Source organism: Mugil cephalus, chromosome 5 (genome assembly GCF_022458985.1).
Source record: "Mugil cephalus isolate CIBA_MC_2020 chromosome 5, CIBA_Mcephalus_1.1, whole genome shotgun sequence".
In the NCBI taxonomy this organism is placed as follows: Eukaryota; Metazoa; Chordata; class Actinopteri; order Mugiliformes; family Mugilidae; genus Mugil; species Mugil cephalus.
The window spans coordinates 20,267,078-20,294,649 of record NC_061774.1 but is presented as its reverse complement, the minus strand read 5'-3'; the positions used below and the strand labels follow the sequence as shown (position 1 = coordinate 20,294,649).

General features: G+C 42.2%; 1 protein-coding gene across 4 annotated transcripts in view; it reads right to left on the bottom strand.

Annotated features, from left to right (window-relative positions):
* psd2 (pleckstrin and Sec7 domain containing 2) overlaps window positions 1–17,829 on the bottom strand; it is a 30,978-nt gene extending 13,149 nt beyond the window's left edge. Inside the window, exons 1-3 of one of the 4 annotated variants that reach the window (XM_047585311.1) lie at window positions 16,765–17,829; window positions 9,643–10,197; window positions 7,984–8,763 (exon numbers count right to left, since the gene is read on the bottom strand). In XM_047585311.1, coding sequence (XP_047441267.1) covers window positions 7,984–8,763; window positions 9,643–10,154 — 1,292 coding nt within the window. In that variant the 5' untranslated portion in view covers window positions 10,155–10,197; window positions 16,765–17,829. Of the gene's footprint in view, window positions 1–7,983; window positions 8,764–9,642; window positions 10,198–10,311; window positions 10,432–13,943; window positions 14,014–16,764 lie in introns of those variants that run through there. The other 3 variants (XM_047585310.1, XM_047585308.1, XM_047585309.1) reach the window with 3 other exon arrangements.
* Window positions 17,830–27,572: the final 9,743 nt, after the last annotated feature.

The window sequence follows — 27,572 nt, the reverse complement described above, 5'->3', positions numbered from 1 at the left end:
TTTACAATGGCCCTGTGTGTGTCCGAGCCAGCACTACTTCCTCTGCATCGAAGGGAAAGAATTAAAAGTCAACAGATCGATTCCGCAACTCTTGAAGTGCATTAAGTTGCTTTCCACCATCTAGTAAGTCTTGCGCATTTCTCTTTTGTGTAGCTTCAGGGTGGCTCCAAAATCAGAAAGACAGGAAACAGTGAAGCCAACTAAACTTATGCACAAACAATGCATCTTAAAAATAAAGAGTCTGTTGCACAAGTCCATCATTAACAGAAGAATGTGCATCAAATGAGGCTACAAATAACAAAACAAATGTATCTGGTTAATTGAGGTCACTGATATGTATGTTTATAGTCAGCACCAGCATAAAGAATGTGCAGCAGAGTATAATCGGCTGCATAATGACACATCTCTGCCTGCCATCTTTGACATCTGAATCCCTCCTTCCTCTTTCTACTCTGGTGGAAAAAAGAACAATAGAAAATGCAGAGGACAGACAAGTAGCTGCGAGGTCAGAAATACAAAGTTGGTGGGGGGTGAGGTGGGAAACTGCAAGAGAGTCAATGTCAGACCTGCATTAAGACGTTCACTGCAGTCTGATTCAGCGCCTGCAGATTAATGGGTATAGACTACGATGGCAACATTTAGACAGAGCGCTTCTTTTGGACCGAGCAGACACTGCTGAACTCTGGTCACAAGTCAGTTTTATGAGCAGCTATACTGCAGTGACTCACTATTGTCTTTCACACAATTCACACAGACAGATACATTTGGTTGTGTGTGGTTGTGGCACAGGCATGAGAAGAGCAAACCCGTGGGAAAAACTAATTCAGCTTTTTGAGCACTTAGCCAGAAGAGAGATTACCAAAAGGAATGCTTCTCAGTAACTTATGCAACATATTCAAATATGCCCTGAATTTGTGCTTGTCAAACGCTCAACCAGACAGTCATACTTCTATAACGTTTGACCTTACAAAGGCTGTGGAGTCTGAGCTCCATCTAGCAACGCAACAACACAACAGTGGAGTCAGGACATAAAAATCCATACAAGATAATTCATTACGCAAAGAGAACGGTTTCCAATCCACACAATGGAAACTTTGATTTATGCGTTTAAACTTCTGTAATTCCTGTTATGACTTCGGCATTCTTGACTGAGAGTCAAATTAAAAGTTGACAAAGTGTTTTAACGCCTCCCTGAAGCTGGTATAAACTACCAGAAAACACAAGCTCATATGTCTGTCAGTATTATCTTGTAATCTTATTATCTAGAATCTGATTTAGATTTTAGCAGAGAGAAATTGCAGGTTTATTTGCAAAATGAATAATATTCCTCTTAGCGCATAACTCAGCCACAGTTGCTGAATAAAACGAGGAAAAATCTCTACAAATAGTTTATTTTTACACTCACAGATATCAATAAAGGTCTTTTTTTCCCTCCTCATTTTAATAAAAATGTGTAATTCCCTAAATAGGTCAATATTGTACAGGTATTTTTAAAGTAAGCGGATGCACAAAGCATTCATGATTACGAAGTCAACATGAGAATACTTAGGACAACTAATTTTAAATAATGTTAAAACTGAGTAAGAAAGCTGCAGCGTAACAGAATTACCCATGACACCAATAACAAAATGCATCATAAACAACATTACAAGTAGAAATTATACACAATTTCCATAATTGTGAATGGGCAACAAGATTAATCTTGTTAAATACGGTAAGTTCCTCACAAACTCACATTATAGTAGAATGACTTGTTGTCTTTCTCGCACTTTGTCCCTCTCACACAAATACACACGTGATCCAAAAAAACACCTACTCAGCATCAGACAATGGACAATAGTGACCTCTTTTGGCTGGGTGAGCCTAATTATGTTCAGGTGTGGGATTGTGTTTGTGAAACACTGCAGCTTCATCTGATAACATCGAGAGAATAATAACTTCTGCCCAGAAAAACAGGCACCAGTGTTTTGCAGAGTGCGGCTCGGATTCCACTCAACACATAAAGGAAGTGTTGACAAGACGCCTCAGAGTCAGAGAGAAGCCTGTGGTAAGAAGAACCTCATCCAAAACCAAAACAGTCAGTGCTACAGTAAGACTGTGGGATGTGTCATAAAACATAGAGTCAAGCTATAAATAGCCAGGGATAAATCCGTTAGTGCTGAAATGATGCAGCTACTGTGTGTGTGTGTGTGTGTGTGTGTGTGTGTGTGTGTGTGTGTGTGTGTGTGTGTGTGTGTGTGGTGAGACGGCAAAAGGGAATGCATTACAGCTTGTTTTGCACAAGTGTGCACAACTGCTGTATGTGTGTGCATCCATATCACTGGCTGAGTGAGAGCCAGGGAAGGATAATCTGCAGGATGTTTCAGCGGCGCTATAGAACCGCGCTAAAGGTTTTATTCCCGTAGTGGCAGCGTGAAAGACAGATATGCCGAGCTCTCGTATCTGTGTCACCGAACGAGCTTCGGGATGTACCAGAATTGAACACATTTTTTGTTTATGCATGCACGCTGCTTGGCCGCACGTGTCTTTTATGTGCATGTGCGTTTCTGCACTCGACACTGTGTATGAAAGAGATTAGTCCACACGGCAGAGCTGCCTCTCTGATATGGAAACAACTGCATCTGGCTTTTATCTTGGGCTTAGATCTGGTGGACTCATGAGCTGGAGGGAGGAACACACACTCTCAGCATGTTTCCCCGCACAGAAACATATGCAACAACATGCACTGAGCCAGAGAGACTGCACACGACTACAGTACATATGCAGAGATACCTCCTGTACCATAATGCGACACCTTGTGTATGCAAGTTGGAGCAAAAAGCATTTTTCTCCATGTGCCCATTTGAATGGATGCAGCACATTAACACTTAATCAGCATTCAGATAGTTGGCTCCACTGAACAGATATAGGTTGATCTGTAGTAAGCGGCCAGACCGAGAGACAGTCAGAGTAGGTTTCCATTGAGATTTTAGGATCCTCGATGGATTAAGGCTAAGCTTCGACCTCACTGATGATCCCCAGAGAGCACGGAGGTATACAACTCATGCGAACAATCGTTAACAAACCCAACGAAGATGTGATTGACAGCGTAATCGAAAAGTACTTCCTAACTATCTGACTGACTGACAGCCTGACAAACTACACTATGTGCAGACTGTAATGCCCAAACACTAACAAGCAGGTTTGCTGACTAAGAGATTGGCACTGTCACTTCCTATTTGCATGAGCTGGATGGCATACTTACAATATCTGCAATACGGCTGTTTTTTTTGTTTTTTTTTACTGTATCCCTGTCCCACTTAATTTCCTCCATCCACTGATGTTAGATAAATCAGTAATAGCAGAAAAGGGGTATTTAGGGAGAGTCTGGATGAGGTAAAATGCAGGTTTCTTCTCTCCCCCTGGAGTGAAGCCCTGTCTGTTACAAATTTAAAACCAGACTCTTGGAAAGCTTGTGTGCTGCAGTGTTTAAAGCCATTTGAATCAACGGGAAAAATTACAATCAATACATTTGTGTTATTTCTTTTCACTGATACAGTTTAATCTGTGCAAATCCCATTACTAGTCTAAACAACAGAAGTTAGACATGCAGTGTTACTTCAGTTGCATTCATGAAGACATGTTGCAACTGATTTATGACTCATCAGCAGCTTTTTGAGACACATATGCTGATCCAACTGCTTCACTCTACATGCCAGTGCTTCCCTGCAAGGACACAATACTCTATCTGTTCGCCATTTACTTGGTGTTCAGAACTGAGTGCCTTAAACCACAAGTAAACCGTAAAGGGTAATTCATCGACGTGTGGACTACAAGAATGGTTTGCAACATTTTTTCGAGCCACAAAAGTTCTGTGACTCTAGGGAATATTGTTTGTTTTGGTCCCTCGATTTGGTTCACATTAAAATATCATGACAATTACAACATTCATGATATAAAGACCAGCTTAAATATTTGAGGTTTGAGGCATATCTCTGAAAAACCAGCGGATGGACTGGCATGAAAGACATTCAGGCGCCAGAATGATTTCTAATCCTTTAAACTTCTTATGCATCATCATTGAAATTTGACTCTGAATAAATAAAAGCACAACTAATGACATTACCATCAGCTTAATGTGTTTAGAACTAATTAATGAATAAAGGGAAAATAATAACAATGGACTCCAGCCAGCTGACAAACATCATCATGTTAGCATTGTCACTGTGAGTATATTTACATGAGAATGTTAGCATTGAGCTTTAATCAGTACTTTGCCTAAGTAGCTAGCATGGCCATAGCTTTAGCCAGTTTATTACTGTATGCAAAGTTTCATGGTTCTCTTTATAAAATCAGTAAATAAGTCACCCAACCTTATTTAAAAAGCCCAGTTGTTACAAGAGAAAATAGTTCTTAACTCTATGTGTCCTTGCCTGTGGCGCTACAAATCTGCAGCCTGAGGGGAGCAACGTAAAGTCTGAAGTAATAAGTGATACGAGTAAAAAAGAAAAAAAAATAATGTCAAAACCACCACAGAAATTATTTTAATGGAAGGGATGACAGAAAATGTGAACAAATCCACTGGCTGACTGATAAAATAATGAAACGTCTGCCAAGTTGTCTGACTGACTGACTCCTTTTTTTAATCCATCGCTCATCAGCTCTGTCAGTGACAGTGAAAAAATACTAGTTGCCCATGACGCCCAAGGTGCCAAAATGTGTAACTGTGCCAACTGTGCGGCTGCCCACTGGCATGAATGGATGTGGGGAGAGGAATGAAAGATAAGAAGCGGCAGCAGGAAAGCACTGCAGGGGAAATGGAAGAGGAGGTGATGCAAAGACGAGAGGAGGAGCATGGAGTGAATGGTGGGGGTGGGTGGGGGGGGGGGGGGGGGGGGGGGTATAAGATGAGATAACGTGAGATGAGATGGATGAAAAGGAGAAATGAATAGAGAGGCATGAGGTGAGATAGAAAACAAAGGGACTGAGTTACATGTGGAGAGCAGATATTTAAATGAAAAACAGCATTTTTATTTAATTTACCTTCTATCTCATAGAAATAAACTTTCACTAGTACTGTGAGGTTTTCTTTTCATTGGCATTTTCTCCCTGGGTTGTTTAAGTTATTTCAATGAAATTGGCCTTAAAAGATGCCATTTTGAATCATGAATACTCTTTGTGGAGAATATTACACCTTTGTAATATGTAGCCCTGTTACAACTTGTGACTTCTCATATTTTTGTATTATAAAAGCCAGTCCAGTTCAGTTCATTCCCAGAGGGGCAATTTAAAAAAGCACAGAGGGCAACGAAATATGACAGATGGCAAAAAAAGCAAAAAACAAAAAAACAAAACAAGAAAGACAAACAAGATTAAAGTGCAAAATGAGCCGAAGTTGAGTCGGCGTAAAGGACTTAAATTGGATTCTGCGAGAGTCTTTAAAACTTAAACTTTCCCTTTAAGGCCGACTAGCAGATGTATCCACTCTAGGTTTAAGTGCTCAAATGTCTGGCATGCTGGCTAGCAGGGAGCAATAATCGCTCACTTGCACACATGCACACTCACATTCGCTCTAAGACCCTGCTGGGCAGAGGAAAGCTGAAGACGGTGATGTCATGACATAAACAATAGCTCATTCAGCTTGGCGCTGGTGGTCAGGAAGCTAGACCGTGCTTAAAGAACAACATCTGTAGAGAGAGAGGGAGAGGTGGGGGGGGGTGAGTGAGGAGCAGAGTCGACATCTGAAATCCTCCATTCATACTCAACTAATGCTGAGCTGTGAAGCACCAGGAGAGTCTGGGAATAAACCCTTGCAGGGAGTTGAAGGGATCATGTCAGAGGTCTGCGCATCTATTTGACATTCCAGTATGCACGTAACTGTGGAGATTGAGCACGGGCAGGAAATACTGGCAAATAAGCCACTGTGTCACTGTGTACATGCCAACCAGGCAGGCCTACAGCCATAGTTCAAATTACATGGCTTTTCTCATATGGTTCCTGTTACCCCCTCCTCCTTTCGGTGGCTCTACATGGTCTCCCTAACCCTCTTTAGTGCTATTAAGATAATTAAATATGCAGTATGAAAGTAGTGTCAGCTGTTGCTGTGTTCCTCTATTCCCTTGGGGTCTATGTAGATGGTGGTCAGAGTGGGTGAGTTTGCGATCCACTCTACAATCTCCGTATTGTTTCCCAGTCTGAGACAAAGTGATAGAGGGATATATTCGCTGTGCACAGAAATGATTCATTCAAGTATCTCATTTCCGTATTTATGTTTGAATTTCAGGTGTTAACCACCTCACTTGCATCTGGATTGCTGACAAACATGTAGCATTATGAACATCTTAAAGAATCTGAAGCCTTTATGAGCATTATTTTACAGAAACTTCCCTTCCTCATTATTGTAGGAAGCAAATAATACAAGCGACATTTTTTATCAGAACTGGACTGCAGAGATGTCATTTATACGCAGGCTTCTCCTTCTACACTAAAATCACTGGACACAGTTTATCATGCGGCAATTAGATTAATTACCGGCGATGGGTTCATGACCCATCACTGCCAACTCCACCAAAATGTCAGCTGGACTTCATTGACTCTGAGAAGAGAACAACATTGTTTATTTATAAGGCCTTTCTTCACAAACTACTTTGTTTATCTAACAAACTCCACTCAAGCTCACAATCCGCTGGCTCTTAATATCCCAAATGTTAGGACTGAGGTCGGAAAGGTTGCCTTTGAGTATTTTGCACCAATCAAATGGAATAATCTTTTGTCAGAACTCCAGCAGGATGCCTTGATTCCCTTTAATCCGTTCAAACATATTATCATGGATTCCATGCACTCTGGGTGTACATGCACTTTTTAAATGCCCTCCGATCTATGACTTGCCTTTGCTTTATGTTTATGCTTGTGTTTTACGTATTGTATATTGTGCTGATGGATTGTTTGTAATCAGGGCGCCATTGGAAAAGAGAGCTTGCTCTCAATTGGCCCTCCCTGAATAAATAAAGTGCAGCACTTGTGTTTCTGTTCAAAGAAGATGTTCTGTCATGCATAAACCTTCAGTGATTTGCAGCACTGAGGGTTTTTTCCACTTACTGTGCAAATGTGCTTGCATTGTTGAAAAGAGCAAACACCGGAGGCGCAATCTACAGGTCTGTTGTAAGAACTTGCTGTCTGGATTTTTCCAGGCCCTCGGTCACTATTAACTCACCTCATTTTCAATGCAACGCTCACGCTTTAACAGTCCCACTCGCTCCATGAAAATATAAACTCTATTCATTTTTCCAGCCTGCAGTGTGAATGTAGCTATTTGCTGAAGTGCACTGAGCTATTCAACCGTGTACAGTAACAGTTTCCTTCTCATTTTACGAAGATATGAAAGATTTTAAGCTGAGTAATATGAACCGTTTTTTTTTTTTTTTGGTTTCCTTCTCTGTATTCAGTTGGTTGGCTGGTCGTGATATGGTAGGCTGGTAAGAATTTGCCTGTGTTTGCATGTATGGACAAATCAGTGTCATCAGACTGACTCAATCACCTCCAACCAACCTTCGTTGCACCAATCCAAGAGCCTACACCCCACTTGCTTATGCCACCTGCTGGTTAAGCCGAGGTCACACAGCAAAAAAGTGAATTACACTTGAGTGTGACATCTGCACAAACTTTCGACAATCAGTCACTGAAGAAACTTAGCGTGGATCATTTGCGGTAATAAAAACACTTCATGCTCAAGACTAATACGTTATGATGGATTTTGATACATGATTTACAGCTACTACAATACTCGGAGAGAAATTACTATGCTTTGGAGCTCTTATATATAAATTTATGAGTAAATTATATCATAAAGACACCGTGTCAGACAGGAATGTGCAATGATAATAAGATCAGAGATTTTTGTTTAAACAGAACCTTTTGAAAATATTTTAGGATGCTGAAAATATATAGAGAGATACACCGTATAAGCCCATGGGCATTTAAAAACTAAACTAGCCTTCGCCTTACCTGACAGAGTTCATCATAGCTCCACAGCCTTCCATGGCTCCTTGGGAGTCTGTATGGTATCCATTAGGGATGGCCCAACGTCCAGGCTGGCTCAGAACAAACTCCGATCTGCTCCCCGGTATGGTGGTCCTCAGCGGGCTTCCTCCTACTCCGGCCATGGCTCCAGCTCCACTGACGCTGCTCTCCCCCGCCGTGAGCTCACCACCCGGGGCATCTGGTCCGACCTCAGACCCTTCTTGCTCCTGAACCGTCGCCAATTCCAGCTCCAGCGGTTCGGGGCCTTGTAACAGTGCCCTCTGTTGGATGAGAGGCGTCAGTGGCGCCTCAAAGCTGACGCAGCTGTCCGTCTCATCGGTGAGTGACAGCACGTCCAGTGAGTCCAGGCTGCTGTAGCAGGTGCCGCCCCTCAGCAGGGCGGACTCTACGATGCGCTCGAACGTGGAGCTGAACCCGTCTTTGTTGTCCACCATGCCTTTCTCCCGCTCCTCTTCCAACCCTCGGTCTTCTTCCTCCTCTTCTTCCTCCTGCACGTCGACCTGCTCAACAATCTGCTCGAACACTGAGCTGAAACTGTCCTGATTTTCTCCTCCATCTCCTTCTTCTTTCTGGACCTCTTCTTCCTCCTCCTCCTCCTCCACTTCTGTGTCGGCCTCTTCCACTGTCGTCTCAAAGTTGGAGCTGAAAGTGTCCAAATGTGCTTGTGTCACTCCGTCATCTCCGCCCTCGTTCTCCTCACCCCCTTCGTCCTCGTCCTCATTCCCACCTATACCATTTGCCAGTCTGTGTCAACAGGGAGAAAAGGAAAAATATCAAGTTATTTGTAGGATGCATTTAGCATACGTTTGTTTAGTTGTTTAGATCGTAAATGTATTCATTATTAGAATTATTCCAAGTTGAGAAGTAGGGTCTTTGGGCAAATATTTCAGCTTGAGTAGCCCCAGTGACAACTGAAGCAAGATGAAGGATGAAAAAGCACTGCGGTATTTTCTACTGTGTGAGGAGCTTAAAACTCATCTCCCTTCGCCTGTCAAGCTGTCTCTGTTTCATCCCTGTTATTCAGAAGAATTGGATTGAGCTGCCGTGCTGTTTGCTGCCGTCAAATTAGGTTCATATTGATCATGTAAAGCAGCAGCAACCGTTTACATTATTGGTACGTTTTCGTATTTCTGTACAAATCCTCACATAACTAACCCCTAATTAGCAAACATGTTTATTCCCCCCCCCCACACTATATTTTGAGCTCCCCACTCACTGCCCTCAACAATGTCTTTATGAGGCTGTTACAAACCAGCCAACTGAGTCCCTCAGCTCCTTAAAATTAGACCATTTTTGTTGTTTACTTTTCCGCTCATTTAGTTGAGGCTTGTTGCATATTTAAGAGTTAGTAAATCACATTACGCTAATTATGTACTGGAGAACCACACTGAGAAAACAAGTTGCTGTTAAAAAACATTCTGGATGAAAAACATGTAACTCAAGATAATAACATTGTAAAACACAACCACAGTCTGCACCGCCACAAACGACGGTCACCGTAAATGAAAGGCTGAGGAAGCTGTGTTGTATATATGTGATGCTCGCCAGTCGGGGCACAGATTGTTCACACAATAAACGGCAACATTTATTTTGTGCAAAGTAAATATGGTTTGGTAAACTAACCGCCCAGCTTGTTGAGAATTAGTTCCCTCCTCCTCCTCCTCCTCCTCTGCTGTAAAGGGTTTCATGTCTTCATTTTCCTTTGCCTCCTCTTCCTCTTTCATCTCCGCTGCCTCCTCCCCCGCTGAGCTCACCTCCACATTTATACATCCTTCCCCTGTCGTCCCATCCGTCTCTCCCTCCGCCTCTCCTTCTGTCCGTTGATGTTCATCTCCAGTGCTACCTACCCTTTCCTCTTTCAACTCACCCTCTCCTCCGTCATCATCCACCTCCACTCTCCCCTCTCCTTCTCTGTGAGCCTCCCCCTGAGCCCCCTCGTCTCTTTCTCTGATCTCCTCTTCTTGTTTCCCCTCCTCTAGCTCATCCTTTGCCCCAGCCTCCAGCTTGTCCTCATCGGCCTTGTGGTGCGTTTCTGACGGCGGGTCGGTGGTGGCGGCGGTGGTGGTGTTTGTATTGGGCTCCACTGGGTTCTCTGGTGGGGTGGGAGAGGGCAGTGCCTGCCCCTCCTGGGTCATGGTGTTCTTCACTTTCACCAAATCAGCAACCAGGTAGGACCCTCTGAGAAACAAAAGCAGGGGACAACTTGAAATAAAAACACAATGAGTGAAAATGAGGAGGCGCAGGTGGCGTTGCTTTAAAATTACTGTAATAATCATCTGCAGATAGCCATACAGTCATTAGATTAGGTCCTAGTCCTAATTGCGAGTCACAGAGGTCACCCTCGATAACGGAGCAGCTGTGCATATATTGCAGTGCGTTTGTAGGTGTGCGTTTGTCCTCTGCACCAGACGATCCCAAAACAGTTCTGAAAAGGAGGGCAGGAATAGGTAGAGAGAGGAGACAGCAGAGGAATATAGACAAGCACAAGGAGGGATTTGTTTAATAAACCCAGTGGAGGCTTGTCAAAATGATCCTAGCTCATCCACTCTTGATCTCTGTGGAGATTTCACAGCTTAATAACTATCTGTTTCCATTCCTGCTTTCGCTGTGAATGCATGACAGTAACCTTTGAACATGTAACTTAATGGTCTGCTATTAACTCTAATATGCACTGTTGCTCAAGCAAGTGGAGACCTCTGTGCAGTCGCTCTTCTTCTATCCACACTGAGACTCAAGGGCAAACACTTTAAGAGTGTCTCTTCATAACACATGTGCAGATAGTTTTGAGAATCAGATAGAATTAATGCTGGTTTTATAGGATTAGGATTTATTCTAAAATGAAGGATTTAGTAAGAATAAAATATTTATTTTTAGAATTTGGCATGTGTGATATGATTATCAGTTATATGTTGGTTTTTGTAAGTGAATGTTTTTGGGCTTTTTGGTGTTGGTTGCATAAAAAAACTGAATATTTCAGAATAAACTTTCAGCCTCAGCCTTTAATAAAATGTGTTTATGTTTGTAAAGTGTTTAGAAAGACGTAAACATGGCCAGACTTCATCAGCTGGGGGAGCTGTTTTCTAAATCAATTCTATCTAATCTAATTTTATTTTCTAAATTGTGGGTCGTTGTCATAAATGTAACGCTCTTAACCATGTCACCCAGCCTCTTAACACATGTCCTTACATAATACATGCTTTTATGTGACGATATTATATGGAATAACGATAAAAATGTTAATTAGCGAAACTATCAATACACAGAAACATCCACGTATGAGGTAGATTCTGACTCTGAGTGCAGCTAGGAATTAGGTTTGTCGGCCTGATCCAGCCAGAGACCTCAGACAGACGAGATCTCTGCGTTGTTGATGAATCATCTGCAGCAAGGGACTTGCTGCACAACTGCAGTAAAGTATTTACTGGGATTCTAAGCTTTTCTGATGGCATGCAGATGCAGGTAACGGTCTAGTTTGGCTGCAGTGAACTCCCCATTAATCCTCCTAATAAAACTCTGGTTTCTCAAAGGGAATGCTTGTTTTTTTTTGTTTTAGCATTTCTGCATGAAACTGTGCAGAGCATTTTTAAACAAAAAAAAAAAAAGAAAAAGAGAGAGATTCGTGGCAGGCTAGGATGTGAGCCAAATATCTATCTATGAAGTTGTTAGGCTTAGCCCCTTAGCACGAGGACACCAGAGGATCACTAAATGTTTCATCAGAGCTGCAATAGGATGATGCAAATTATGCAGAGCTAAAAAGAAAAAAAAAATCAGACAAATTGCTTCCTCATTTGAAGCTCCTAATTAAAGGAGAACTTCTTCATCTTTCACACTTTACATTTTCCCAACCCTGATAGTTTAGATAGAAGCTCTCAGAGCAAAAACACAGGTGAGAAAACATTATGGCTTTATAATATTGTCATATTTCAGTCTGAATAGTGGAAAACTGTCTCGTTACTTCGTAGGAAATGTAGGTAAACTTGAGAAAATAAAACAAAACACCAGCACAACTGAGTACTGTGTGTCTGATACTGTAGTTTCCTCTAATCCTTGTCTGTCTGAATGCTGTTGCAATGATCTCTAAGGACATCCTGACTGATCCCACAACAAATTCTTTCTGAATATGATCAGTGATTGGCCTCTTATTCCTCCCTTTTTTCTCTCTCTTTTCGTTTTAACTAGGATCCTAATGGGAAAAGTTGGCTCTATTTATCTCTCACGAGGCAGATTTCACCTGCTGAAACATCCGTCATGTGGCACTTCAGAGTCTGCATCATGACACACTTAAGAAATGTGCATCTCAGAACCTAGTAATAAATCTAAAAGCTGTCAAGGCTTAAGTCATTCATAGATTATGAACTAACCGTCTTTAACAATGAACAAAGAGCTGAAATAATACCAAACTCATTTCCATCAGGGTAAACACAGTAGAGTCCACATTCACGTGCGTGTACTTGGCATATGCCGACATGAAGAATTTGCATCCGTTTATTCCACATAGAGGAATTTGCACATATTAGCATGCAGTCAAATACACACAGACACGCAAAAATGAAACTGTGACACATCTCCATAAATGGAAACAGCGAACGGTTATGAAACCAGACGCGTAAAGTGGGAATTCTCTGTCTCTCTCTCTCTCTCTCGCTGTGTCTCCAGTGTCCTGTTTTCTCCCACTCTGTCCTCTTCATCTGTTCCACATTATGTTTTCTGCTATCTCACAGTCTAAATCCACACTCCCATTTTTTTTTCTCCGTCTTGGCCTCTCATTTCACAGTAATTGAGGTAAATGGGTCTTATCCAGTGGAAAATACAAGTCTGTGGAAGTGAGCAGCACTATGAATCTGGCTGCTGTGGAGAGACGGAGCAGATGTGCTCAGACGCCCATGGACGAATGGACAAAACGTTAGAGACAGGGTGCGTGGGGGTGATGGGGACGTGTGTGTGTGTGTGTGTGTGTCTGAATCTTTGTGTATACAATGGAATCAGGAAGGACTCACTGCATTTCACCTTTGTCAGCAGCACACTCTTAAGCCTTATCAATTTCCTTTAGTTGTGATCGGACCCGTCTGTCAATCATGTGAGCAAAACACAAACACACACACACACACACACGATCTGGCCCTCCCCCGGACATACAGTATAACCCACAAATCCAGAGAGAAAGATGTTGGATAAAAGGCTCAGTTGCCATTAAATAGCTCTTTCCTGCCTCTTCTGCCTTTATCTCTTCCTCTCTGTCTGTCTGCATGTCAGACACAGACGCACACTCTCCGACATATACACACAACCTGCAAAGAATGCACACTGTGGCGTAATTTATTGATCCCTGAGACACACGCCGCAGTCCACTGGGAGTCTCCAGTGATAAGCATGACTGGTCTCTATAGACAGCAGCGAGGCAACAATACCGAGGTAATAAGGCTGCGAAATTAAACGGAAACACTAAGAACAGCAGAGTGAGAAGAGCTTTCTGCAATATGAAACCCAGCTGGAGGTGTTGCTGAAGCCGCTGCTGCATTGCACCTTTAGTATCTAATTCTACTTTAAACAGCGCATGCCGTCCCTTAAAATATTATTATTTATTATAGTTAAACATTAACATTAATACGACTCTACAACGCCCCCCTATGAGGAAACAATTGGTCTGTGGTCATTGCTGCTACTGTATATTTATATTGTTATATAACTTAAATATCTTCAGCTGTAGTTCCTCCTTTTTATACGTGATGAAGCTACTGCACACTGAATTTTCCATGGGATAAATAATATATCTATATCTACCTATACTGTTGGTGTATGTTCTGGCTTGTTTCGAAGCTGCTCTATGTACATAATGTAGCGCAAGCATCTGATTACACTATTTAAATGGTATATCAACAGTTTTTTTCCAGTCAACATTCAATGAATACGCCCTTAGACTTCACCTGCCTGTGTAAAGTCCACGTCTCTTAAACTCCAGGGCTTCTGTTTATTTTGCCCGATTCAGAAAGACTGAAGATCATTGGGATCCTCCCTATTGACAGAAAATATTCAAGTGTCTATTCACAGGAGTCTCCCTTTGCACATTTAATACATAAAACATATAACAACAGCGACGGTTTTGTGCCATTATGCCCAGCACTGCACGAGTGGAGTTGCACCACGGCCACATGTTATCGATAGTGGCTGAACGTAATGCAATGCCATGGAGAGCATTCTCCGAGAGTTTAACAACCGAGGGAGCGACACAATAGGGAAGAAAATCATGTTGCTGATTTTTCTGACACAATTAGATGTGACTGTTGTCATGAAAAGATAAGATTACAGCTTAAACATTATATTATAGAAACTCATGTTCTGCCAGGGAAAGATTTAATCGTCATAATCCTTAATCTCTATCTATCTATCTATCTATCTATCTATCTATCTATCTATCTATCTATCTATCTATCTATCTATCTATGCAAATGGGGCATCACTGCACGACCATTAACTGAGTTGACGAGATGGCTCAGGTGACTGGCTGACCATTTTTAATTTCTCTGGGCCTCATTACACGTGTAGTGCTCTCCACATTCATTTCGAACCAAAAACATTTGTCTGCAGCTCTTTTGTCTGCGCTGTCTGCCACCCTGAGGGTTTCCAGCCAAAGGGCAACACCACCAATATTGACAAGTGGTGTGAAGGACCGAGTGCGGATGCTTAACTGCAGTCATTGCCATCAAGTTGATGATCCTAAATTGTCTTGTGAAGAACACTGAATGAGCGGTTCATGTAGACATGGAAACGACTGATTTTTTTGCATTCACTGGAAAATCTGCAGCAGAGAACGTAACGGTGAGGGCCAACAGGGGTCAAACCTAGCCTATACAACTCGTTAACGCTGGGACCACCAGGACAACCCTCTAAATACTTTTTCATAAAGAGCTAATTAGCAATCAAAATTAATTTATGAAGCTGCCAGCTGAACACTGATGGATGATAGCGGACCTGCATACTAAAGACACAGGAAGAGAATCTGCCCTCCTCTTCCCCATTCTTCATGTTTTCTGTTTATCAGTGAGACATGTTTAAGAAAAACTGGATCTTATCTCATGAATGACCCACTGACCCTGACAAAGTGTGACCGCAGTACTGGTTCTGCAGGTTTATGCATGCACACACATGGTGCAGAGATAGAGTCAGCCTTCAAAAATGTTGTTCTGTTACAAGCCCAGATGCCAAGAGGAAGAAAATAATTTCATCATTTCCTTCTTATAAGCCTCAGACAGGAAAGCAGGAAAATGCAGATTTGGAAGTGGTCCAGGGTGTTTTCCTAGCCTTCGTGCTTGCTTATAAGTCACACCAGCGTGGCCACAGTTCCTCCAAATAGCCGCTCCAGCCTACTGGAGCATAACAGCCAGCCAGCTCGCCCAAATCACCCCAATATGTCACTTCTGTCCCATCAAGGTCAAGTGTCCGCTCACATTTTGTCACTTTAAATGCTTACGTCCAAATACACGCTCACAGTAACGTGGTGATTTATCTTTTTTTTTTTTTTATGGGGGGGGGGTCTCTCTTGGTGCTTCCATTTTCTCACACTGATAAAGGCATTGGTTGGATTGGACGATAAAAAAGAGAAATAGACAGTTGTAGGAAGAGAAAGAGGATGGCAGTTTAGTCTTGTTTTGGTGCTGGTGTGTCTACACGTCTGACACCTTGAGTTCAGGAGGAACACACTGGAGACGGAGAGCGCAGCGGATTTGTCTGAACCCACTGTTGTATTTGGGGGGGAACTACAATGGACCTAGACTAGACATGCAAATGCCTATAATTACAATAATGGCAACTTTGCTTTCAGGAGGAAAAATAAGTGGTTATCAAACACCTGTCTTAAGAAAGCCTCCCACATCCTGAAGAATAAGCGAGGCCCTGACGGGCAGCTCAGTCCAACGCAGCCACGGAAATAAGTGTGTTTCTATAATAGACTTGTTTACAGGCAGTTAGCTTGTGTGTATAAAATGCAAAGCAAATGATTAGCTGTGTCTTTAATCTCGTGTCTTATTATGATCTTGTATATTAACCCAGTGGACACTTAATAGCATATGCTGTCATATGCACCATACAATAAGGTTACCATGCTATTCTATATACAGACATAAACAAACAGCACACACAGACAAGCTCCTCTCTCTGAGACAGCCATGTTCTCCCAGCCTCCTCCAGCCAGTAACCATGACAACAGGATGGCTGGGAGACACGGAGCAAGCTCAATTGAGGCCGGCGTCTTTCTTTTCCTCCAAAATAGACCTTGGTCGAGATTCAAGATCGACCAAGAGAGCTCCTAAAAGCGGAGAGGAAACGCTTTTTTCCTCTCCTCTCCTCTCAGAATGAGAGAATAAACACACATACACACACACACACACATAATCACACAATCACACACCCCTCCATAAAATCCCACGGCCCGCACGGTGCGTTTCTTTCAGCCCACATTAGCCCCACAAACACCGCTGTCCTAAACCTTGTCGGTGCGACTGTAGGCTGCAGGATGTGTGGGCATTTTTTTTTTTGGACACAGAATAGCAGGAAAAAACAGGACGCTGGAGCTCAATGCAGCCTCCTTGGGGGGGGGGAAAGCCTTTTCACAGCAAATAAACTAACATTATCCAGCATGCGCGTCGCTAGAAATGCCGGTTAAACGTAGATGTTCAGCGCTAACACGGTCCTAATAAAAGATTAAAACGATAACACTTTAAACGACAGTCTTTTTAATTCTCCACTCACCAGGAAAAGCGTCCGGTCAGAGGCAGAGAATGAGAGCCCTCTCTCCCTCTGTCTCTCTACATCCACACCGGGGAATAACCCTGACAAGAGGGGCTCTTTTTTCTCTCTCTCTCTCCACGCTGCACCCCCTCCCACTTCTCTGTGCGCGTGCGACCGTCGTTCGCGTCCGCCGCCGACCGACCGACCGACCGGAGCTCGCGGTGTAGTCTCGCGCCTCCGCGCAGGCTGTCAGGGGCACGCGGGAGGTCCAGGCGGCGGAGTCCTGATGAATGGATGGATCGTCCTCTCCGTCCTCCCTCTCCTCCTCCACCTCCTCCTCCTCCTCCTCCTCCTCCTGTACGCGGAGCCGCGGTGTGTTTGAGTGGCAGCTGAGGAATTGTAAATCCGCTCCTCGGACTGCTCGAGAGCACCGTCACTCTCCCGTGGTTAGCGCGCGGTGTGAACGGGATGTGTCCCGAAGGCCTGTTGATATCAGACACTGTAGCCTGCAGTGAAGATTAGCACCGGCAGATGTGTTGACACAAGCGATTCTCCTCTGTGACCAATGATGATCGGCTCCATGTCCAGACCTGGAATTTATCGAATTCTCATTAAAATCTGCAAAAGTGCAACTTCAGTAGAAATGGAGCATCTGGCTGCTGAGTGGGCAAAGTTAGTCAGGAAGTTCCCAGGCTCAAGTCTTAGTTGGGATGTGCCCAAAACATCTTGGGATGGCTCCATGGTGTCCTCAGCTCAGAAGGTTGGGTTTACATCACCAGATATTAGCACCAGGAAGAACGCTGTTGATAGGAAACTTAGCTGATTGACCAAAAAAAAAAAAAAGAAAAGAAAAGAAAAACATGCAAATGATTTACAGACAGTCAAATGGAGCGGTCCAAGGTCTAAAGTCCTGCAGCTGTCATATCCTGGATGCTGCATTTGTCATGCTTTAGTTTGGTTTCGACTAGAATTTGATGTCTGCAAGGGAAAACATGACCTATGAATCTGCCAATAGTTCCAACGTCTTCTAGTTTTTACCGCTTTCGCATGACACAGTTCAGAGCGGTTGCACCAAAAAAGTAAGCCTAAACACATTGCTCTTACAGTGGAGTCACATTTGGCTTTTGATGTTCTAGGAATTACAGGCTGTCAGTAACAGAACATAACAGAAGACACTCATTATTTGTGGTATTCACTCTGGGGTTTTGTAAATCTTTGCCAGTCCCCTCTTTACTAAAGGTGCTAGTCATTCAGGAGGAGACTGTCAATACTCATTCCTCTGTGATGGGACTATAATTACAGCCCATCCAAAGAGAGGAATACCACTAATTAAACCACAGAAGAAGACAATCAGTTGCCGTTTGTAAGCAGGAGAGCTGAGATAAATGGCATTCTGCAGTAGATGGCATTTTCTGTAAACGCTTGAGGTGTTAAGAAAACTGTATATGTGCCTTTGTCAGACTGGGGAACGGGCGCAGACTCTGATTGTTGAATTAGATCATGAGAAAGAGATGGTTTTCTGCGATTGTCTCGAAAAAGGAGGTTGCTTTGTTTGGTCTGTCGGGTGGAAACGAATCTAACATTTTAAAATTCTCTGCCTTACTAGGGGAGGAGCGGTTAATGTTATATGTCAGCATATATTATAAATTAGCTTCTGTTCCCTCTGCCCTTGACAAAACATAGAGGACATTTTTTTACCTCATCTTACTCCATTTCTCTGTTGCTCTCACACATGTCGCCCGCGTAATACCAGCTCCATTAGATCAAACCGACAACCAGCCCAAATCATTCTTTGCCTTTGTACAGTGGAGTGCTTTGACGATACCTTCTGAGTGAGGCTCCTCAAGGTCATGAACAGTGGGTTATTACAATAACAAACGTAAATATGCATTCTCTGCAGACATGATGCTGTGATATCTCCGTCTCGAATTCGTCCCTTCAAATGCACAGTGGAGCTTTAACATAACGTCTGCTTGGATGGAGAACATCAGCCTCCTCTGAAGCCCAGCGATCAATAGCGCATTAGAAGGAGGCAGAAGAAGAAGAAGGGAGTGACTGAAAACAGATAAGGAGCGATGGGGAAGACAGAGAATGGGATTTAAAGAGGAGAGAGAGAGGTGCGTGAACCAATAGAGACGGTGTGGACAGAACAATAGAGCTCGGCTTTTGAATTTGAAGACAAGGGGAGGAGAAGGTTAGGGAGGCGAGGCCCACGGCAAGGCAGGTAGAGGTGGGGGGTTATGCAAGGAGAAAGATGAAGAGGGGAGGAGAAGGGGCGGGGGGTACAGAGGGATGAAGATGACAAAGAGACTTCAGACGATGGATGCACAGATGACCAGAGAGAGAGAGAGCGGTAGGTGGAGATAGTTTGGGGGAAACCCACAGCAGATGCAATGTCAATCCTAATTACTAATTCATTAACCGGCCCAGCTCCCCTCCCCCTTTGTAGACACACACACACATAAACACACACACACACACACACCGACACATGCACTCAATGCTCTCTGTGTTGTGTCCCTCCTCTGAGTCCCATGAGAGGATAGATGGAGAAATGAAGAGGTGTGTCTGCAGCTAAGTGACATCTGCGCGGCCGTGATGGCGGCAACGTGTTGGGAACAGTGGAAATCCCTGATGTGTGTGTGTTTGTGTGTGTGTGTGTGTGTGTGGACGGGTGGGTCGGTTGGGGGTGGGGGGGTTTACTGGTGAGAAAAAAGGCTTGCATTTTTTGGTTTGGTGCACATAAGTGTGTTAATGTGGTTGTGATGTCAGAATATGTATGTGTTCCATCATGCATGTACGGATTTGGGCACACAATCAAATGTGCTATCACAACGTGTGCTGCTATGAACCGTGTGTGTGTGTTTGCTTGTGTGTGTGTGTGTGTGTGTGTGTGTGTGTGTACATGAAATGAAAGTAGGTATTGGGGGAGATGAATCAATATGCTGATGATGGTCTGCTCAAGTAATAACATTGTGAGTGCAGCCAAAGCAAAGGGGGAGGTGCCAGACAGACCGATGGTGTGTGTCTTTGGCTTTTGCCGCATGGCTCTTTGTGTGCACGTGTTATTGTGTGTGTTTGTAGGCAACTGAAGGGCACACGTGGAGGTTAGCATCCGCACACCATCGCCTCCTGCTGAATTCCTCTGCACATGCTCGCTTATAGCACACATTACAAAGACAGAGGCACAAATGTGAGCGCGCACGGACACATATTCAGGTAGGTAAGTGTTGCACGTACACACAAGGTGCGCGATGCAGTGCGGCTGGCTGAGGTGGAATTAAATAGAGAAATCCTCCAAACAAGCATTGATCCACAGAGTTTATATCGCCGGCTCCGTCTGCCACAGCAGGCCAAACAACAGGGAGCTCTATGAGACAGCTGGGGAGTACACACAACACACACAAACACAAGCGGGAGCCGCTGCGTGCACATACGCAACACACACACACACACATCACAGAATGTGTGTGTACATGGTGTGGGTCTTTGATATTGATCACAGGACTTCATAGGAAAGAGGGCTTGAGTGTAGAATTAATTAATGTGTGTGTCTGTGTGCGTGTGTGTGTTCTTGTTGTTATTAAGTTGCAGGTGAGGCCATGTTGTCCTTGAGGGCAACATAAATGTTTTGAGAGTTAAAACCTGGGTAAAGGCTCCTGTTAGGATTAAGAACTCAGTTGTGATGATTAGGGTTAATGTCAGGGGCTTGGGAACGTTTTATTTCAATGGAAGGTCCTCGCAAAGATAGAAACACAAGTCCGTCTCTGTGTATGTGTGTATGTGTATATGTTTTTTTCACAGAGCTGTTTCACGGCACACTAAACCTCCCATGACAACATCCCAGAAGTTGTTTTTCATCAAACGTTTCTCTTTTCAGTAATAGTATGTTTACCAGCGTGATATTTTAGAGAAAGTAAATACAACTCGTTTTAAAGTTTAATGCTTTGATAGGAGTCGTATTTAATTGAGACAAGATGATTCATACCTATATCCTCTGATCTATAGTTTTATCTTAAAGCATCAGTGAAGGACTTTTATCCCCCCCTTCTGGCAGTGAGAGTAATTACACAAACATTGTTGACATCCCTCGATTGTTTTTATTTTTCAGTTCTGTCACGTACAGTGGATGGAGGAAGACAAATCACTACTCAAACTCTTTCATCTTTTATCCCTTTTAATAAGTAGGTAGTTTCCTTGTTTAAATATCTTCACACGCACAACATCACTGTTGGGAAACCATTAGGTCAACTGATTACTGGTAATGGAGAGTTGAGTGTTAGGGTTGCATATCTAACATTTTAATGACTGTTTTATTGTGCTGGGAGCCGTAAACTGAATTGCCCGCATGAGATAAAGTTTTCGGAACTGAACTGATCGTTGACTGTGATCTTTCCTTCTTTGCTTTTTAATCTACAGGATCAGAAACTTTTCTTGGAGCCTTATTTTATTCTTTTTCTTTCTTCCTGACCCCCAGAAATGCTGGCCAGAAACATTATTTGCGTAAAAGAAAACAAAAAACAAAAACATAATTGCGTTCATGGTAGAACTTTGCTCAACGTTAAGGCTTTACGCCCTTCTTCTTATCTTATTCACTCTTTCACAAACCACTGGCGGAAGCTGACATGCAAGGTGCTAATCTGCCCATTTGCACAGTTTTGGGTCTTGCTCAAGGACACTTTGTCTGCCCTCAGTTAACCGGGGATTGAACCACCATTCTGCAACCTGAGCCACAGCCTCAGATTGAAAACATTACTGGGTTTTCAATAAAACGTACAATAAATGTACAATTGTTGCCACTCTCAAAAACAAAAAAAAAACAAGTGTTTTGTGTGAATTTATAACACTTCAGAAAGGCAGTGCGAAATAAGTCATTTCAGTACACCATCAGCAACACAATGGCCTTGTAGTAAAACATTTATCTTTCACCGGTCTCGCCTGACTGCAACAGATTCAGCAGAATAAAATCTCATACTTACCTCCACGTCGGACATCATTATTTAGCTGCGCGCCTTTGTGTTAGACTCCAGGGATTCCCTTGACTACCTCATCAGCATTCATTACCCCTGAAGAAAGGGGTGACACAACATGTCAGCACTTGTGGCGTGTGTGTGGTTGTGTGGTTGTGTGTGTGTGCGCGCACCCGTCAGCATGTGAGCGCTGCTCTCATCTGGGTCATTATATCCACAGGCATGAAAAAAGGGGGTTACAATGACACACTTCCCTCCCACGTGACACAGTCAAACAGAGCGGAGGAGGGTCTTCATTTCTGAGCATCAGTCACTTCCACCTGTGACCACTTGTCATCACAACGAGCTGAAAGGATACTGTGTGTGTGTTTGTGAGAGAGTGATCAGCCTCTCCGAAGCCTAAAATCAAACCGCCTCTCAATGCATCTTCCACAGAGAAGTGTACAACAACAACAAAAAAACACATACTTGCACGTTTATTTATGCTCCAACAGATCTGTGCTTATTTGTGTTCACACATGCGCGCATATGTGTGTGTGTGTGTGTGTGTGTGAGAGTGTGAGAGGAGGACAGTCAGACAGACAAACACGGGACGCACTGGCGACCTTGCCAACACGATGACAGAATGTGCCATGTGTGTTGGAGATGCCTCCGTGAGTGTGTGTGCGTGCACCGAGTCGGCTCGGCGGCCAGGTCAACAGACAGACCGGTCACCATGGCAACAGTGCCACACTCTGGCCCGTGTGCCAAGTTGTAAATATGGAAGTCGCAGAGAAAACGTGAAGGTCTTGTCAAAGGCTGCACGTTGGTGCACATCAGGGGGTCGGCCTCACGGTTCACAGGTGGTTCGCTGGTTCGCTGATGGGCTAATCATCTTGGGATATAATTGGATTTCTCTCTTTTTTTTTTCTTTTTTTTCATGCAGGAAACCCAAATGTTAGCAGCATCACCGTAAAGTGAAGCATAACAATCAAATGTGATATTGTTACGACCCAGCTCTGCTAGGGGTGGGGGAAGCAACGGTTTGTTACGGTTTATTTTGAATGATTAAGGTTAACAGAAAGCGCTAAAGCAGGACGAAGGGTGTTGAGTAAAGCAAAGAAATTAGTAAAACAAAATGAAACTAAACACGCAGACTAAAAGTGAAACCTGAAACCTAACTCAAAGCTCATCAATATACTGTACAACACCCCCAATCCTAAATGTGTCTATAAAAACAATATCTAGCTATTAAAACCAAAAGATGATTAAGTGAAAAGTCCAGATCTCAGGAAACAAAACAAAAAAATAACAAAGGTCTCACTAACTAAATATTTCTAAGGTAATTCATACTAGCGTTAAGTACAGGCCTCAATTCCAGTTGATGTCAGCGAGATTCAAGATTCAACATCACTTTATTGATCCCTGCAGGGAAATAGTTTTGTCCAAGAGTCCCAAGATAAGAAAGAACATATATGAACCAGACATAGACATAAGAATAAAAATAAAATAAAATAATCTTAGAAATAGAATAAGAATGCGAATGAGGTAGTAAAGAATTACAAAAAACAAATAAAAAAAAATGTACAATTCAATCTACAGTTCAATTTACATGAGATATACAGGCATTTTAGTCAAAGTGTCCCATTGTGGATCCAAAGTGTCTCAGCGTGAGGTTAGATAAAGTGTCCTAGTACGACATTTAAATAGGAACCCCAACCAATTGGTCCTTCAAAGGACCGTGGAGATGAGGCTCTCAATGGCAGACGAGGGAAATCTGCGCACCTGATAACTGAAAAAGCAAAAAAACGGCCCATAACAGATATAAAACACATATGAAATATATTAAATTTATTCAATAATTGTACATTTTGATTGTCAAATGTCAATGTCAAATGTCAAATGATAAGAGGTTATGGCAACAAGTCACTGTAACAAACACACTGAAATGTATCTCCAGATTCTGCAGTTAATCTCAGCTCTATGTCTTTCAGCTCATTGTTTTTTCTATTGGTTCAAAATTATTATTATTATTATTATTTTAATTTTGAGGTGACTTGAAACTTCATAGATGCGAATTTGCAGTTAAGAGTTCTGCACCATAATTTTAAAAAAAATGAACCAAACTACTACTTTGTATGTGTTACATACCATTAGCAGTGTTTTAAACAAGGAATCTCTAAAAACACACAGCTTAGACCAAAAAGCAGAGCAATAAACGTGAGCAAACTGGTGCAGATCATAAAAGAGAGTCTGATATTTCCCTCTGGAGGTAGAGGAGACCTAAGTAGTGCTTAAAGAAGAGTGAATGTTGGATTTATATTTGCGCGGTTCCAGTAAACATCCCTGGGTGATGTAAGCTGCAAACACATTCAACGGCATTAGAAAGTGGTGATATGTGAAGCCTGTGTTTACGTCTCGTTCCCCTTCGCCCCAAACATAATTAATGCTGCTCTAGCTGTCATAGGCTGCTACTTTATGTTTATTCAGCCACATCATGCTTCCAGTAAAATGTATTTGTTCCTACATTCAACGATGTAAATAGACTAATATCCACAGTGGATGCTAATGCTGCTTTATGTACCTCATAATTACAGCGTATGTGTAGTAACGATGATGAAAGCCTGGTAGAAATCTCTTTCAAGCTCATTATGTAAATTATGTGGGGAGGAAAAAAGCAAACATATGGTATTACGATAGCACGTTACATCAAACACCCAGTACTCAAGCACTGTTTGTTCTATCAGTCAAATTACATCGGGGGACTAAAGGCGTAACTTCTCTGTGGTCTGTTTAACCGCATGCATCTCTCATGTGAATCCATGCTAATGCACATCCTTTTCATAGGCCGGGCTCTATGTCGGTCCATGCATTAAACATGGAGCGGTCGAAGGGAGGAACGTGTGGGAATACCAATAAAGTTGCTGGGAAAAATCAGCCCCGCCGCGTTGCTGAATGAGGCCCCCAACGCAGAATGAGAAGGGTAATCTTGTGGTGAAAACGGACTCCTTCAGCGAGCTCTGTTGACGTCTCGTGAGATACGTCAAAATTCCCATGTAATAGATTGAAAAATTGCACAGTGAAATTGGAACAATATATAGATCGTAACGATTTGGACTGAGTGTGAACGTATTGATGTTCTCTTCTTGTCTTTAATACATGTCGATTTCCGGAGGTCAAAGGTCATTGAAATGTTATTAATTATGTTTGTGTCTAGGAGTCTGCTGTTCTAGTGAGTCCAGTCCTGGTGGTAAAATGGACTGGCTTCATGTTATCCCATCCTTTCCATGAATATACTTCATTATTTGCACATAAATAGTGAAATAAGCCCCAAAAATCTACAAGATGTGCACACAATATAGATAAAAAACAAAAACAAATTAACCCTTAAACAGATTCTTGCATATAGACTTTTATGTATTAAAAGTTAACTTTGACATATCACTTCACTATGAAACCGCCCAATTTATATCACCAATTTAATCAATTAATCCAATAATTCATAATTGCCGTAAACTGAACCTGGGTATTGATCAGTGTGTCGCTTTGGTATTACTGAGAGACTTTAGCAGCTCCTGAACTACTGAAGTTGTTGGCGATTGTGCAGAGTTTGATAACTGCCAGTGATGATACTGAAATATCGATACTTTTGATACCAGGTATTTATGCCATAATATCCATTCTCAGATCAAAATATTGATACTTCCAATACTTCAGTCATTCGCGGTAATGTAGGAACACAGTGGAAAGTAACTGAACTATTGAGTTGTGGCAACACAACAAACCTTGTGAAACACCTCAGGGTAAACCACAACACAGAATACGTGGCATTTGTGATTAGGAGAACAGAAGAGTCAGAATTAATTTCATTTTATAGTAGTTCTTAATAGTTAAACAATAATTTATTTTAATAGTGTTATTATTTTACTTGTTTCTTCCTTCTTCTTTTTTTTTTTTTGTGTTTGAAACAGCATTTTCACGTATTTTGTGTGAGTGTGATTGTGTTGTATTAGCTCGACTATATAGTAAATAAGGCCACTACCTCAACAGAAGCTATGATTATGAATACACTACTTTTTTTATGTTTACCAGATACATTAGGGTGTATTTACACAAAGTATTTGTATCAGACCGATATTGCCGATACCAGCCTAAATTCTACTCAGTATCGGATCGGAAAGGAAATCGGTGGTATCGAACACCACTAATAATTGCTCTCCTACAGGAAAATGCTTTCATTGACTGGACTTGCTATTCTTCTTCACTTCAGCAGAGGGTGCTATTCATGCATAATTACCATTTAAAAAGGAGCACGTCCATACCCCTCCACGTGCACTCTATGCAGTAACGTGTGTCATAAAGCGTAAGTCAATAAGTGTTGGGACTTGCCCCAGGTGTGCCATGCCAAAACAATTGTTAATGTAAGTGATTCTTAGATAAGGAGTGAATATGTCCAGGAAACTCCACTCCTGGAAAAATAAATACAGAAATGCCTCTTCCACGGAATCACGTTACTTCTGGGTAGAAGATAAAGGGTGGAGTTTAGAGTTAGAATAATAGGCAATTAAGGATCTGGTTTTCACAAATAATAGACCAAGCTTGTATCCATGTGTCTGTGCATGTAGACCTTGAGCTCTCTGGCCTGACAGCAGTGGCACACAGAGCTAAATAAACAGGTCTCTGGTATCTGGTGGAGAAACCAGCAGTATTTACTGATACCAGTTGCGGTTTCATTTTGCACAATGCTTTCTGTGGTGGGAGTCTGGGGGAATCTTTGGGAAATGGTGACATGAACTCAAAAAGTTGTTTTAAATCTCCAGATGACTTTTTATTAGTGCTGTAGTTCATTGTTTTCCATGGTTATAATCATGGATTTAAAGCAAAAGAACCCTTTCAAGAAGACTGATTAGACTCTTACACATGTTTAATGTAAAATTTCCGCCTGCTCCTCACACACAAATTGAAGCTGTGTCCTATTTTTACATTGTAAAAATGACGTTATGATTAATTATAAGTCACTGTTCTTAAGTCAAAGAAGAGCTTATAATTTCAGTGTCAGAATAAAAGGTCTCGCCCAGTAAATGGAGCTACAGGTTTTTTCCCAACCCCACTCATACTGGTCTGACCAGTGCGTTACCGTATGTGGGCTAATGTTTGCAAACAGGTATTGTTTTGTAACTCATACGCCTGAGTCAGTTGTCGAACTTCATAACTTGGAAATTCTGTTGTTTCGCTGGACAGGATTTCTTTTAAAAAGCCTTCTAACGTCATGTTTATTGTATAGAAATTAGAGTAAAATAGTTTGACTGAAAGTCTTCCCAATCATAAATTGAAAATTTAACAAACCGCAACACGTTTTAAGCAATAAAATATGAATACATCTGTATTTTTTCATTTAAAATTAAATTTCTTTCATTAAAAAAACATCCTGATATTATTAATAAATTAGACTCTTTATAATTCACCCTTTTCTTCAATTAAGCAGAAGTCAGCTCTCACTTAAAGCTGCTTTCAGTTGTTGTGTGTACAGCAGGTAACTTCTAAACCAAAATAAAGGATGCGTTCTTAATATTGTTTAATGTAAACACCGAGCACACAACAAACACGGTGAACTAGGTCAAACCCACATAACCCTGGTAGGTCAGTGAAAATCAGACAATCTTGTCATCTGTATGTGAGTTCATCATGCGAATGACAATAACAACTGTAGTTGCTCAGAAGCACGTGATCGACCTTTACAACATGGACCCACTGGAGCTATCAGATCTGGCACAAAAACAATGACTGCCGGTGTAGTGACGGTGTCAACAACCTGTTGACGGAAAAAACCCTGTGGGGGTGAATATCCATATTCCTTCCTGCACATGTGGTGTTGTGATT